Consider the following 16,663-nt stretch of genomic DNA (forward strand, 5'->3'; position numbering starts at 1 on the left):
TCCAGCAAGGCTCGTGGTGCCCGCTAGCCTTCTTCGCTCAGAACCTAAAGCCTGCCGAAACTCGCTACAGCGCCTTCGACCATGAACTTCTTGCCGTCTACCTCGGAATTCGGCACTTTCGCCACCAACTGGAAAGTAGCGTGTTCCACAGGCTGACAGACCATAAGTCACTGACACTCGCTTTCCGTAGAAACCACAGTGCTTATACATCCCGGCAAATTCGGCATCTAAGTTTCATTTTGGAGTTCACCGTGCACCTAAGGTACATCGAAGGTCCCGTCAACGCTGCTGCCGACCTCCTTTCCCGCGTAAGTGTCGTAACATCTGATGCTGTGGACTTCGAGGCAATTACAGAGGCATAGCGTAGTGACAGTTCACTTCGCTACTTGCGTGTAAACTCTAGTTCTTTCTCGCTGTCTGATGTACCGCTGTCCTTCACCTTTGGTGCAATTGTGTGTCTTCTGGCCGCACGCGCCCTTTTGTGCCGTTCGCATATCGCCGTCAGATCTTCACTAAGCTGCACGAAGCAAGCCACTCTGGCATCCGCGCCACTCAACGCCTCATCACCTCTCGTTTTGTGTGGCCCGGCGTCAAAAAAGATCTCCGCCGCTGGGCTCGTGAGTGCTTGCAGTGCCAACGTGCGAAGGACGACACGACACACCAAATCTCCCCTTCAAAGCTTCCGCTCGCCAGACTGTCGCTTTGACCATGTGCACATTGACATCGTCGGTGCTCTCCCCGTCATCGCGTGGAAAGTGCTACATACTCACTTGTGGGGATCATTTTACACGCTTTCCTGAGGCGTTCCCGCTTCACGACATCACGGCATCCACGGTAGCCTCATATTTCGTTGCCGGATGGATCTCTCACTTCGGCTGCCCCAGTATTGTTACTATACGGAGCGTGCCCGTCAGTTTGAGTCCGAAACATTCAGAACGCTGACACGTATCCTCGGTGTACGGCACGTCCACACAAAGACATACCACCCCTTCGCAAATGGAATGGTCGAAAGACTGCACCTACAGTTGAAAGCTGCACTCATCATTAGCGACGCCCGAGCTTCATGGGTTGACTAGCTTCCTCTCGTGATGCTCGGAATTCGCTCGGCGATTAAAGAAGACCTCGGGTGCACTGCAGCAGAAAGGTTGTATGGCACCTCCCTTCGCCTGCCCGGTGAATTCTTCTGACTACATCGAGCGGCTTCGGCTCCTTTGTCAACGTCTGCGACCCACGCCCGTAGGACAACCGTCGAACTACGATGTCTTCGTAAGCAGAGACCTTGCTTCATCAAGTCACGTCTTTGTGCGACGCGAAGACATCCGGCCATCTCTTACGGCACCTTACGAAGGCCCTTTCAAGGTGCTTGGGCTCACCGATAACACCTTCACTGTGACAGTAAACGGCTGCACGGACGCTGTAGCAATCGACCGCGTAAAACCTGCGTACATGCCGAACTCATCTGTTTTGGTTCCGCTCCCGAAAGTTAAACGGTTGAAGCGGCGCGAAACGCACCTAATGAAACATCCTTCTCCACGGCGGCCGACACCTGAGGCCACGGAAAGCAAAGTGCCGGCTCTTTCAATAAAGTTTATTTCTGCTTCTTCTCCACGGGGGGGAGCCTTGTAGTGGCGCGCTCTTTAACACGCTCTAAGCGCGCTCCCGATTGCAGCGCCAGCACCGCGTTGCGCAAGACCTGCAAAATAAACACAGATTGCACCTCAGCATTCGTTGTGTGCTGACGTGCGTTCCGCCGTTCGTATACACGCGACTGTCTATAGGCGTCGTATATCGCGACGACTATAAGGCTGAAGCAAGCAAAAGTATTCTTCCGAATTTAAATAATAATTACGTACTGCCACCCTTCAGTGACTATCGTAGCCTCGCTAATTTCGACTAGTACTGAACATTCCAAAAATTCATGGGGCCGCAACATTCATATGGGGACGGATGACCAGCGAAGCTGTTTAGGCTGCGTACATGGGCTGCGTACATTATGAAATCATACATTTTTTTTCATACGGCACCAGACTAAGCCGACACAAGCGCCTCCGCGGTCTCCGCAGCTCCCATGCATCTGCCGCAACCGCTGCTGCTCCGCGCCGGTACCTCCGACGCGCGTGGCATTAGAAACACAGAAGCGCAAGTCCCGTGCACAGTCGCCGCCGCCACACTCTTTCCCCCTCTCATTATTCGTCATACAGGATTTAAAGCACATTAAGCGCACGAAGGACAACTTGCTAAACAGATTGCACTTTCTTATATACAGGATGTTTCAGCGAACACTTTCAAAAATTCTTAAAGGTAGCCTGTGGCAGATAGCCCAATTCTAGTTCATGAGCCGGTCTACTCGAAGAGGCGGACATTACTTGCACAAGAAATTTAAATGCCTAATCAAATAATTAGCAATAATTCACTAGTTAAGTTTTTAACTAATTACGTGATGGCCCATATTGCAATTTACATATTGTAGCCGTGGAGTTCGCAAGGCAGATCCACTTGGAACGAATTCTCGGGATGACACCAGTTTAGAGATATTAATTCCCGAAATTTGCGGATAAATGCATTGGACATTCCAGTTAGTTTCTTAACAAAACGTCGCTTTATGCATTGAAGCACAAAATTAACTAGAACGCCAATGCATTTCTCCGCGAAGTTCGGGAATTAATATGTCGAAACGGGCGCATTACACCAGTACTGAACTCTTCAACCAACTAGGAGTTCACAACACCCTTGCCGAACTCATTGAAGCACAACAACGCTCTCAGCTTGAACGGCTCACCCTTACTGAAACGGGACGCTTTATTTTATCTACTGCTTGGCTTTACTTACCATCAGCAGCAGGGCCCCAAACAATCGATCCCGACTGACATCCGTAGCTGGATCCACACAGACCCTATTCCTAGAAATATGCACCCTGAATATAACAGGGCCCGGCGCCAAGCTCGGGCCGGAGCAATCATAAAAGCCTTTGCTCGTGTACCTGGCGTAACATTTGTTGATGCAGCCCAATATTCCCATGGCACACGATTTGTGGCCGTCGCCACACGCGATGGAGTCCTTACACCACGCCTCCAGCGTCATTACCCCCACTGCCGAAACGGCTGAAGAAGTGGCCATCGCCCTGGCCACTCTAGATCCCACCTGTCACACCATCGTGTGTGACTCTCGCTCAGCCGTCATTAACTTCAGCAAAGGCCGTATTTCTCCTCAAGCTCTTCGTATCCTCCGCCAGGCGCCACACTCTAAAGAAAGCATGATCCCCTGACATGGATCCCGGCCCACGCGGGCACTGTCCACTCACACCTCCCCAACCTCAACGAGGTCACCCACTCCATTGCGCGAGGACTAGTCAACCGCGCCGGAAACACTGGAGACGAGTTGGACACCAGGGACAGTCTGACTACTTATAACGATCTCGTTAAGGCATTTTACCTTAGTCGCCGAACCTTCCCCCCACCTCACCCCAAGTTCACCCTGCGTCTGCTACAAACAAATACGTACCCTTCACCCGCCCGCCTACACCTTATATTCCCTGAAGTTTACAGTACTCCCAACTGCCGGTGCTGTGGCACTCACCCGGCTACGCTTCCGCATATGTTGTGGGAGTGCCCAGCACAGTACACACACATTAACGCCACGACCCTCTCGTCGAGGTTGCGTGAGGCTCTGCGGAGCTCCGCCCTCGACGACCAAACCTGGGCGACCCAGCACGCCCGTGAGGCGGCGGCGAGGCAAGCCCTCGACGTCCACTCATGGGAGGCTTAGGCCCGGCCACCTTAAAGTGCTGGTTCCGCAATAAATGTTTATTCCTCCTCCTGGTGTCATCCCGATAATTCGTTCCAAGTGGATCCGCCTTGCGAAGTCCACGGCTACAAATTGTAAATTACAATATGGGCCATCAGGTAATTCGTTAAAAACTTAACTAGTGAATTATTGTTAATTATTTGATTAGGCATTTAAATTTCTTGTGCAAGTAATGTCCGCCTCTTCGAATAGACCGGCTCATGAACTAGAATTGGGCTATCTGCCACAGGCAACCTTAAATAAATTTTGAAAGCGTAGTCTACAATACTGCGGCACTGCGGGATGCCGCGACGAGTCCACTGGCTGAGCGCACTGCACCTCGCTGAGGACAACCGCGTTTGCTGCGTCGTAGGCGCCTAAATCAGTAGTGGTGTCTACGGGAACATCCAAAATCCAATTTGAACTGTGCACCACCATGGTGACGTTTAGTAGTCGAGCGTTGTGGGTCCGCCCCGCTTCGCCGTAGCCTTCGGAGTGCAAGCCATTGAAGAAGGAGCGCAAGCACCGCAAAGGGGATGTTTGATCGCCAATAACTCTGCTTGTGCTTGACGCATTCAAGAACTTTTCTTGCGGCAAAGTATTTTTAAATAGTCTGTTTTAATTTAAAATGGATTTCTTGACTTCGAATAAAAAGTGTTTCAGTGCGCTTTAAGCTTTGCATTTACCTGATAAGTCACTAAATTAAGAACACTGATGAAAAGGAAAGCACACATCATCTTCTGGAAAGGGTGGCTGCGTTAAAAAAACTGTGTTGCCTTATTCAGTTAAAAGATTTTTTGTGGTATGAAGGGGAGCATGGGGGACAGAAAGTGAAGGTGCTGCCATTCGTTTTTCAAATATGCTGTGTTAAAAATAACGCCGCTGTTGGGACACAATTTTATTACAGGGCATAAGCATAACTAAAGTAATGTTCTCCGGCTTTGCTGAAACATGGGCTGCTACAATTCGCATAGAGTGAGCGCTGTATGCTCTGACGTCCCGCGTGTCACACACCAGCGCTCAATTACGCAGCGAGAGTTTGAATGGTCGCAAGCATGCATACGTTGGCGCTCATTTATCTATACGCTTTCGTCGTGCGTATGACGAATTCTTTTTCACAGTCCCAAGGTCTCTCACATCGTTGCGCACACTTTTCTTGAATTATACGCCGTGTATAATGAATGCGATAACGACGTACAAGTGGGTAAGTTATTGAGCGTATATAGTCCTGCGCGAATTGTGAAGCTTCATCGACTTTCGGGAATAGCTGGTTCACTCCTGCGGAGTAGGAAGAATTTACAGGTTTCTCATTAGGCGTATATGGATCCCCCCCCCCCCCCATTTTTTTTCTCCCGGTCCATTTGAATAACCCGCTGGCTCCTTCAGGATTACCTGTAGGCAGGCACTAAACCGTTTGTGTGTGTGTGTGTGTGTGTGTGTGTGTGTGTGTGTGTGTGTGTGTGTGTGTGTGTGTGTGTGTGTGTGTGTGTGTGTGTGTGTGTGTGTGTGTGTGTGTGTGTGTGTGTGTGTGTGTGTGTGTGTGTGACGTCAAGTGAGGTGCCAAACCACACAGCCCGGTTGAGTGGAGGAGTGAAATCAAAGAGCAGGAGACGTCATTGCGGCGTGCCAAGTCAGGCATCACGGATCGCGTAGTAGCAGCATGGTTACTCTGAATATCTGCTACTGCGCATGTTCAGCGTGACTACAGGCACACTTACGGCTTAACGCCTCGAGCATTCGCACGTTCTATAGGATGGTCAGGGATAGGGCAGCCCTCGAGGGTTTCACAATCTGACGAGCGATCAAATGACCGTGAATTTTTGCTGTTCACCATACAGTTTCGTGCTAAGGTTTCCGGAAGAAACTTTGGCGCTCGAATCGTTTAACTATACCATTGGAGTGGTGGGAACGGCGCGGATTTTTTTACGATTTGCTGTGGATTCGCTGACAAAGCCTACCGCAGCTTCTTTTATTGTTCTTTGAGGTTCAATTTCGTGACGTGATAGCTTAACGACGTTTTATGAGTTGTCGCAGGGAATATATTTCATTGCGTAATTTTCAACGCGTAAGTACATCAACACTGTTTTGCGTGTGCGTGCCGCTAAGCATAGATGATGTTCGGTAGCTAACGCAGACAAGGCGTAGGTATTTTCGATATTGGAAATTTCTTTTCGTTTCTATTCTTCTGCAGACCATCATTCTTAATGCTTCGTACAGAAAGTTAGGCTTAATTTCAAGAACGACAAAAATATACCAATGTGAATTGCGTTGTTCTCTTAAAGTTTTCGTTCGTTCATTCCAAGTTAGAGTTTAGGTCTGCTTTATGGAACTGTATGGATTTGCCCAACGCCGCAAAAATCAATTATGTTCAGCGACGTTTCGATCGAACGCTGTATAATCAATTTCTCAGAAGACGCGTTTACTACGACTATGAGCGTGCATTGCACATGTTTAAAATTAAACCCTTAAAAATGAGGCGAATATATTGCGGTTACATATCTTTGTATAAATTAGTCTCCAGTCACTTCTCCTGTCCGCCAGTGCTATTGGCTGTAGTGTTTGATGTGCCATGCCAAAACTTGCCTAATTCCATTATTTTCTATGCGAAATCAACTTCCACCTCTAATGCTAAACGCGTGTTTTAACCAACAAGGTTCCTTACGTGATGACCTTGGTATTTTTAATTAGCATGCGTGGACTTTGACGAATTCCTGTACTTGCTTTGATTTCGCTTCCTTCACGCTAGCCTGTACCGCTATTTGTTCACGTTGCGTTCTTGGTTTTTCATTTTCCTTCTCTGAGAATTTACAAGTACACCATTACCAATGCTTATATCTATTTATCGGCACTACGAAAAAGTGAATGAATGAATGAATGAATGAACAAACCAATGAATCAATCATTCAATCAATGAGCCAATCAATCAAATATACGTAGTATAATGTAGAGGAAAATTGAGACTAATTGCTGCGCGACGTGAGACACACCACGAACTTGCGGCTAAATATTCTATTCAAGGACGTTCACATACGAATCCACAGTGCTGTTTGAAGCCAAAAGGATGAAGTTTAGACAAGTTCATTTAGTGCCTGTTGTTCTCATCCTGGTTGAGCAGGCATACCAGTAGCGCACAGAGATACGAGCTCGAGATTTGCCTCAAGTACTCTTTCAAGCCCAACTTTCACTTTTGCCTAAATTGGTTTCTAGGTTCCAGTAGTACATTTGTATTGAATCATTCTTGGGAAATCTGCAGGGCAGGTATATGTCTAGTAGTCATATTGGCAACCTTTATATGGGACCTTAGAGGATGACGAGGGCACACGGCGTTTAGAGGATATGTTGCAGATCGCAGACCATGGCCTCCACAATTTTTATGGATCTGCGGGCGCCGCAGAATCCTCTGAGGTTATCCAAGGGAGCCTGCACTGTTTCTCAACGTTCTCGGTACTGCGTTACTTCTGCCAGCGGTGATGGTGGCGTTTCTTTCTCTTTTATTCAGTTTCGATATAAAAAATGGCAATTTTTGCGAGCTTTTCGTGACGCATTCGTTATACTCCATTTTACACATAGCAGGCAGCCCTAACAAGGTTAGTCTCTAGAGACTTCTTTTACCGCTCGCATATGCATCCAAAAAATAGTGATACACATGCGAAAGCAAGATATAGGTGTATACGTCGTCCAATTCGATTTTGTGTCACAAAGTGTGGCGTAACTATTTCATAAAAGGCGTCGCGTATCTCTACTTATTCACCACCGAACCAGTGAAGTGACATATTTCTGCGACCAGCGGCCACGGCGCACCGTTTGCGCTCGTGACCAGAACAAAGTACGTCGCAAACTGAAAGCACGTATACAGATGCAGAAACATTACGTGATTCGACTAAACCTTATGTTTCAAGTTGTAGTTGCAATATACGAATGAGTTATTCCGTGGTACGGCATTGCAAATCAAAAACCACAGGACGAGACGCGCGGCGTGACACTTAGTTGACCGCTGTTATATACGGATCATCAAAAAGCACCGCTCAAGTTCTTCGACTGCAACCACTCGCCGCCACATTCCGATCTTGGTGCGCGTGTTCGCGTTGGCCATGCTACCGGACCCGTCAAAAGGGTTGGCGGTCCCATCCTCGTGGGCTGCGAATGAAGCTTTTGTTTCCCCCTTGCGTGACACTTCCCGAAATACCTATGGAAGTTGGCACGGTTTGAGGTCGTTCACCCCCGTGCCGGGAAAACCTGTCTTGCTACTCTGGAATGTCGTTCCAGAACCAGCCTCCAGCTGAGCGCCTACCAGGCGAGGAAGAAACGCTGGATGAAGGCAGCCATCGGAGAATCGAGCCCTTGGAGTGTCCCCATTGGCCGAACATGACGCCACTTGCACGGGCCCGACGATTCGATGAAAATGATGACACCTGCACAGGCCCGACGATTAGCGGGAAATGATGACACTGTACGGACTCGACGATTGACTGAAAATGACGTGACCCCAAACAGACTGAAGGGGTTATAAGCCAGAGGAAGATCGAGAAGAGAGAGACGCTCTTCTTGCCGCGGGCCTCAGCGTCCGATTTGCTGCCAAGGATGACAATTTTACTGTTATTTTGCTTATTCTTCTTCTGTACATAATGTAAATAAACCTTCATTTGTCGAAGTCCCCCTTAACGTCGGTCAACTCCCGCAATCGACGTCAAGATCAAATACCGCGCTACTTGAGTAGCTTCCGCGAGATTGACTGTTATGTATGAAACGGAGTATTGTACCTCAAAGGTAATATTTTGCACAGAGGCTGCTTACAGTCTGAAACTAGTTTCTTGCGTGGTCTAAAGTCCGGTTGCAGTTGACCTTTAAACAGGGAACTTTGTGCCTTTCACAACTTAATGTGGTCTTCCTGGAAGCCCAACAACATACGTCAATACTGCTGGCGAGGTAACTGTAAATGCACTGTCGGAGAATTGCAATATGGCTCATAAAAGTGGTGACACAAGTCAGATTTAGTACTTCTTTTTCTGTAATTACTTCGAACAGCAAATGCTTTACAGTATCAGCAGTCGACGTTGTCCAGTGAGAAGTTTGAAACTGAAGGGTCACGGCTTTTTCGGGGATGATCATAGCGCCTGTAGATCCGTCAAGAGTTGTCGAGCCATCAGTGTAAATGTGGAAATGGTCCTTGTATGTCTCGTGCTGCATGAGGAGAGATAGTTTTTTGATAGCTGGGGACGAGAGTCCTGCTTTCGTTTGAATCCCTGGTACTGAGCGTGGACGAGCCAAACACCAAGGAGGTGATAGCAGCCTCTCGGCAGGCGTATAATCTCGAGGGAGGCAGTCACGGTACGCCGATATTGCGTGGCAAAAGGAGGCATTGGGTCGGTCATTCGGACGCGTGGCGAGGTGATGGAAAGGGGAGCGGGAAATGTGCCTGATGTGTGCTCTGAGCACTTCCAATGTCATGTGTGTTGTCACTGGGTAATCTTGAGCTATTGCAATTGTTTCCGCTGTCCATGTGCATCGTGGCAATCCAAGACAAAGCCTTAGTGCCTGCGCCTGAACACTTTCGATTGTTCGGATGTTGCTTCTGTAGGTATTGCTCAGTGCAGGTAAGCTGTACCTCAGATATCCGAGAAACAGTGCCCTGTAGAGTTGTAACATTGCTGTACTGACGCTCTCCCCGTTTTCCCTCCAAGAAATTTGAAAACGTGTGAAATGGCCGTTAGGCGTTTCATCAGGTAGGTCACATGGGGACTCCAGCTGAGGTCTCGATCAATGATCACCCCTAAGAATCTGTACGTCCTGGCGTAAAAGACGTTTTGCCCTTTGATGGATACGGTGTAAAGCGTCATTGACTTTCGTTTGCTGCACTTCGCTGCGCACTACACATGATTCACGAAGACCTACCACGAAGATGGAGCATATTTACAAATACGAAGGCAGTCCTGCATTGTCTGCTATCCGCTCTACGTCGTGGACCACAAGACCAACTTGTACTGGAAATAAGGCACCTTTATCACCAACTAGCAGAAAAAGGACATGACATCACTTTTCAGTGGCTCCCAGGCCACTGCGGCATCATGGACAACGAACAGGCCGATGAAGCTGCGAGGAGGGCTCACGAAAATGCTGTGAAAGAACCCATCCCGTTATCAAGAGCCCATGCAGCAACAAAGCTTCGCATAATCGCGCGTGATGCCACACGAGCAATGTGGAACACACCTGGTTTCCAACATACTCGACTACACCGCCTGGACCCATCCCTCCGAATACGCATCCCATCTGGACTTTCCCCAATCGAAACAACTGCTCTCTGCTGACTGTGGCTTGGAGTATCCTTCACGAATGCTTTTGCTTGTCGCATCGAAATGGCTGACAGTGCTGCCTGTGATACTTGCGGCGGCGAGGAAACAGTCCAACATATCCTGTGTCATTGTCCCCGCTACAGCTCCCAGAGACAGTCGCTCGTAACGGAATTGGCACGCCTCGGCGATAGGCCGCTTTCTGAGCAGACGGTTTTAGAATGCCGGCTGATATGGTCTTCACAGCAGAAGGCGACGAGGGCGCTAAGGAAGTTCCTCCGGTCAAGCAACCTGAGGCAGACTGAGGCAGCATCGCTTCCCCACATGCTATGGGAATGTAAAAACCAATATCCGACAAATAATACCGTGACCCTCTCGTCGAGATGACACGCCGCCCTGCGCAGCTCCCAACTCGACGACCAACTCTGGGCTACCCAGCAAGTCCTGCGAGGCGGCGAAGAGGCAAGACCTCGATGTCCCCACGTGGGAGGCCTAGGCCCAGCCAGCTAAACTGCTGGTTTAAATAAAAGTTTGTTCCTCCTCCTCCTCCTTACAGATTGTACCGTATGTATCAGCCTCACCTTCTCGAGGTCTAATCAGCTGCAGTGTATAAGCATTAAAATACCAAAATCTGTGTTTCTCCCATGGGAACAGGAGTGATTAGACCCATTCCCTGTGCTGTTTGTTTTCCGCTGGTGCGCATGCATCTACCTTGGTCATATTATTTAGTCCTATGAAGCCATTTAGCAGGCGCATATATATATATATATATATATATATATAATGAAGGAGGTTGATTCGACGAAGGAAATAGGACGGGTAGCGCGCTTCACCGAGCACCGTCTCAAAACTCGATCCACTGCGGCACGCGATGCTGATGGCAATCCTGCTGCCTATGTCCCGGCGTTCTTCTTCATTACAGTATATATATATATATATATATATATATATATATATATATATATATTATACCCCTTGCGTTAGCACTAAACTAATAGAATAGTGTCGAGAGTGGTAATATTTCAATCGCGAAATGGCTAACAGGGAAATGGTTTGAAGAGCGCTTTTTTTCGTATAATTTATTTTTTCTCACGCGGACACAATGTTCGGTTTTGTGGAAAAGAAAAATTAGGACTTCATCTGTCTTCCTATTTTCTGTGATAAGGTTTACTAAGACCCGGGTCCTTGCGCGTCTCACTTCAGCTTGTGCCAGAATGCGTTGAACCATGCAATGCATAACGTCCGTGTGTGGTCGAAGGCCACACTTAGGTTCTTTAATGAGTGGGCCCAAGTCCGTCTCGGGCTCGAGCCTACAAGCCCGAGTCCGGCCCGGGCTCACGGCCCGAGGCCTGCCGAAAAACGCTTTGGACGGCCCGTGCAGTTCTCTAGTACCGTGTGCGTTATGCTCTACCGGCAATTCGATGAGGGCTTTTGTAAAAAAAAAATAATTCTACAGTATTGATGAAATTCATCATCACAGTAGAAGGCCGTGTAAGTATTACTTTGCGAGTATCGATCCAGCAGCCTGTGGGAACGCCTGTAATATTTTAAGTACTAATATTATAAGTACCAAAGTTGGTGCATTCATTTTCGAGCTCCAGGTGAAGACACACAATATTCACAGGTCCTTCCATTCACCGTCTCTCCACAATGGCAATGGGACACGGCCACAGCCAGTACAGTCTAGTGGACAGAAATGCGCACTTCAACTCCGCACAAGAAATCTCAGCCGATAACCCCCCCCCCCCCTACCCTTTGTCAGCTGCTCTATAATTCGGCCCAAAAATTGTCCTTCGGGACGTACATTGGGATACACGTGCCTTAATCCCTCCGTGCGTCTGCTCCCTCCCCCGTAACATTTCTCGTGTGGAAGAATACGCGCTGGGGTGACCGTTAAACATTTCGTCGCCTTAGCCTCGAGTCCCGCACCTGAAAACCCTGTGAACTGCGCAAAGTGCGCTGCTCCGCAGGTGGTGAATGTCCGCTGCGCGGCAGCGGTTGTTAACCACCTGTTGCGGCTCTACCAAGGGACGAAGAGTACTCGAGAAAGGGCGCACTAAAATCTACCAAGCTACGAACGGATTACATAGATCCGTTCGTAACTAATGCTGCAATTTACGTCAGGACGTCCACGCTACTAGTTAAATAACCATCTATGCCACAGGGCAAGATTCACACATACGAAGTAAAGCTGAGATTTCGACTATCCCTATGCGGAGCGGGAAAGCACAACTGAGGAACGCCAGCTGTTTTACCGAATTTATGTCGCCTGACTTCAAGTCTGACTTTTTCGTTCTTGTTAGCTTTATTTTGTTCAGTGCCGGCTTGTTCTTCAATTTTTAGTATATATCCGCTTGATGTAAAAAAGGAGTAGCTGGTGCCCCTTAAGAGGAAGTTTTAGCTCGGGCCCAACTCCGATTCCGCCAATTCAAATACATGTAAAACTCAGAAACCATTTTCTGAGATAGCCAGCCGATCTCAATAACATTTGTTGCATTAGAAAGGGAAAGGTAAATTCTAGCGTGTTTTGGAAACGGAATTTCGAGTTAGAGCTTACATTTTTTAAATGTAATTTTCAAGCATTGGTCAGCTTCAAGGAAATTTGTAGCTCTATACCTAGAAGAGATAGCGCAGTTCTGTAAACTGGATCCGTTAGAGCATCCAAAGTGGACAAATATGATGCGTAAATTTATATTTTACGTGAATTTGATACCTTGTTTACAAGAGTTTTGGAAAAGTTCGACTTACAAATTAGTGGTCTATTTGAGAGCCATGTATAATACATAAACTTTATCCGCTTTAGATGTACTATTAGGTTCACTTTACAGAATTGTGATATAGTTTTTCATTGCTGATTTACAATGTTGTAAACTTGATAACTTCGTTTTCTGAAAATTTGCGATTTTTGTGAATTTTTCATAAATGATTGACGATCCAAATCAAAAATTCACAACCAACAGTCACTATATTTTACCATTAAATTCAAAAAAAAAATCACAAGACTTGGTGCAATGCTTGCCGAGAAAAACGATTTCTCCTTTCCCGTGTATTTAGACAGGTGGCCCCGAGTTTAAAAAGCATCTTCTTATCGGGGCAGGCATCTCTTATTATTATATATATAAAAAAAGACGCCCAAAGATTGTCTAAACAAGACACTCGAGACTCTTCTGGGCAGTTTCGATGGAAGCTGGTATCTTGAGGTTGAAACTAATGCAACAATAATAAATAAACTAGCAAGCTTTATCATCAGCCTGTTCTCTCTGCTAGAGAAAGCAAATAGATTCAATGCGTGCATGAACCTGCATTTCTGCTGCGAAACCTGCCACGGCCTTGCGTGTGGTGGTACTGAGTCTTACACGCTGTTTTCTTTGGCAGGGTTGATCGGCAGCGTGGGAAACGGGATAATTCTGGCCATGTACGCATGCGTGTCGTCAGTGATGGACCCCACAAGCCTGCTGCTCATCAGCCTGGCGGCCTCTGACTTCGGAATTCTCATTGGCAGCCCATTTTCGGCCACGGCCAGCTTCTCCGGGAAGTAAGTTCAGGAAGCAATGCCAGCAATTCTCACTATGCTTCACTCAAAAACGTTATTGCTAGTATTGTATAAGTGCATATAGATTGTATAATATTATAGTATAATATAGATTGTATAATATTAATATAAATAAACGAAAGACCTGGCGCATGACCTGAGTGAGAGTACTTGCAGAGTGAAAGCGCGCGCGCTTTCACTCTGCAAGTACTTTTTTCTATCGTATTTCTCCCGAATGGCGACACAAATTGGTGAAACGTTCTGTTGACGCTATGACCATCAATAGATGACTGCTGCAGCATTATGTGCCGGCATACAAGTCAATTTCGGTGGGATTAAATGTACACCCATGAGCAAAAGTATACGTACTAGGGGTTGCGGTATAAAGCTATTTTTTTTCCTCGGCCTGTGAACGCAACTTAAAATTGAGCACTGTAGTTCAAGCTTGGCACTGCGAACTTTTCACTGTACCCATTAATTGCAGTTTATGTTTGATAATTCCAAAGAAATTCAGTTTTTTGGCGACCCTGTGGTATACTTTTTCCCATGGGTGTACGTTGCTATAAGGCGGTCACGCGCTATAGTGATCGTGGCTGCTGTGGATGCACACTACGGGAGACCGAGGCACGTCCGTAGAACTTGGGCCTGTATACTCTGGAGTGTGCGAAGGTTTGTTTTACTGGTGCTGCCCAGTACAGGCAGGCTGTATTTTAGGAAGCTAATAAATAATGCAAGGTCTAGCTGTAGCATCGATTGCACAGATTCACCCCAAGACTTTCCGTCGCCAAACTTGAATACATGGACTATTGCAGTCAAGCTATTCTTCACATGTGAAATTTGGGGCGTCCAAAAGAAACAACGGTCGACGAGGGCTCCAAAGAAACAGTTTTTGTTTCATAAGCAATTACATGTCTATCTATCCGTAAAACATACGGATTCATTTTTATGTGTGCAAATGCGACTAATCGCGGCAGTTTTCTGAGAGTAGTTCTAGTCGTTTCATGTGCAGGCAAGAATGCGCTTGTGTGAACACCTTTTGTACTCTCGCTCACGGACGTGTCAGATGCATATATTATCCGCATAGATGGATATCTGGACCGTCCTTGGCAATGATCCAACAAGGCCTAACAGTGCTACGTTGAAGAGCGTGGGGCTTAACACTCGGCCTTGCGGCACACCTTCGCTGGTTAGATGGTGGCATGTAATTCCATCCTCCGTACGCACAATGAAGCACCTATTCTTCCAATAGCTATGCATCCAGTGCAATGCACCGTCACCAGTGCCCACATCAGTCAAAGCATCGAAGACTGCTTGGCGTTCTACATTATCACACGCGCCTTTGACATCAAGAAACATTGCCACCGTATCGCTTCATGCTCTTTTGGTGTTGAGTACATGTTACTAAATCAAGCATGTTATCAAGGATGACTGACCACCCAGAAGCCCGTCATTGCATGCGGATATACCTCATTATGTTCTAAGTACCATTCAAGGCGCGTGAACACAATCCTTTCCATTAGTTTCCCAACGCAAATGGCAAGAGCGATGAGGCGTTACGATACCAAGTCTAATGGAGATTTAGAACTTTAAAGGAAAGGTACTAGGCGGCTGACATTCAACTAACAAGGACTCAATCCTGCGTGCCAGGATTCCTTGTATCTCTGTGTCAGACACTGTGTCTTTTTGGCCAAGGTTTCCAAGTACCTTGTTTTTGACTCCATCGGGCCTAGGCGATGATGACTTCCTACAGGTCGCCAGCGCAGCTTCTAGTTTGCCCATAGAAAACATGATCTGTGCCAGAGTCCTGGGACGCCGCAACATCACGTGATGTTAATACAACCAGTGATGCTGATACGGCAAGCCAGCAATTCTCGCGCAAAACTGCTCGGCATCGTCGATCTCACGTCGTCCTTGACGCAGGATACGAAACTTAGAAGGGTGGCGCAGTTACGGAGACGATTGTAGGCCACGACGATTTCTGCATATATGGGACAGAGGCTTACGAGGATCCAAGGACTCGGAAAAGCATTTCCACTTTTGAGATTGCAACATATCGATGCGGCGCTGGATTTTCTTCTGGATCCGCCTCGCCTCCCTCAGATCGTGAACGCATTTGGTGCGCTTGTATATTCTTTCTGCTCGTCGACGAATCGCTCGAAGCCTTTACAAATCACCTTCGTATTGTGTAAACTTTGCAGAAGGCCTAAAAGTGAACATAGCCTCTTGCAGTGCATTTCAAATCTGATTCTACAGGAATGACGAATGGCTTTCTTGACATTCGTCTTCCATAAGCGACCTGAACTTCGTCGGGTTCATTCTACGAAGGGCAGTAGACAGAGACTCAGCGATTACCTTGATCTTCAAATAGGTAGGAACGTGATCACTTCCGTGAGTTTCCATGTCTGAGAACAACATTACACTGCTTCGAAGACACCGAGAGACCAAAGTCAAGTCCATACAGCTGATGAATGTCAGTCCCCATAAATATGTCGCGCTGACGTCATTGCGAGAACAAAGCTCTTTGTCCGAGGCAAATTATACTAGTTTTGTTTTTTTGGAGTACATCTTAAGCTCACCGATAGCGGGTCGTGTGCGTTAAAATATCTACTAAGGATCCAAGGGCCAGGTGTTGCGGATAACAAAGCACTCAGTCGTTGCATGTCAAAACGACTGGTTGGAGAAATGTATGCACGACAAGAGTGCATGTAAGTTTCTTTGTTTTACAGTTAAACGCACGTATTGGTCGCCGTCGGGAGGCGAAACTGAATGTAGCACGTAAGTGAGTTCACACCGAACATAAACGACGACCTTGCTGAGGACACAACACGTCGCGGACAAGAAGCTTCAAAGCCTGATAGCCAGATCGTATAATTTCAAGGTTTGGTTCGCAGACGAAGATGATGGGAAATTTATTCGAAAAAATGAAAGGTCGAAAATCCGAAATTCTTGATCTGAGGCCTCCAGCATTCCATTAAAATAGGATGCTTCCTTGACGTCTTTATGGAAGGACAGCGGTGAATGAGCCATATGAAACTTGCAAGCACTGGATTCATCGTTCCCA

The 16,663-nt window shown here is 47.2% G+C and overlaps 1 protein-coding gene across 1 annotated transcript in view; it reads left to right on the plus strand.

Annotated features, from left to right (window-relative positions):
• Positions 1-16,663, plus strand: part of LOC119437299 (visual pigment-like receptor peropsin) — a 442,111-nt gene that overhangs the window by 218,191 nt on the left and 207,257 nt on the right. Inside the window, exon 2 of the mRNA XM_037704357.1 lies at positions 13,446-13,605. Within this exon, the coding sequence (XP_037560285.1) occupies positions 13,446-13,605 (160 nt within the window). The remainder of the gene's footprint in view (positions 1-13,445; positions 13,606-16,663) is intronic.

Source organism: Dermacentor silvarum, chromosome 1 (assembly GCF_013339745.2).
Source record: "Dermacentor silvarum isolate Dsil-2018 chromosome 1, BIME_Dsil_1.4, whole genome shotgun sequence".
NCBI classification, from domain to species: Eukaryota; Metazoa; Arthropoda; class Arachnida; order Ixodida; family Ixodidae; genus Dermacentor; species Dermacentor silvarum.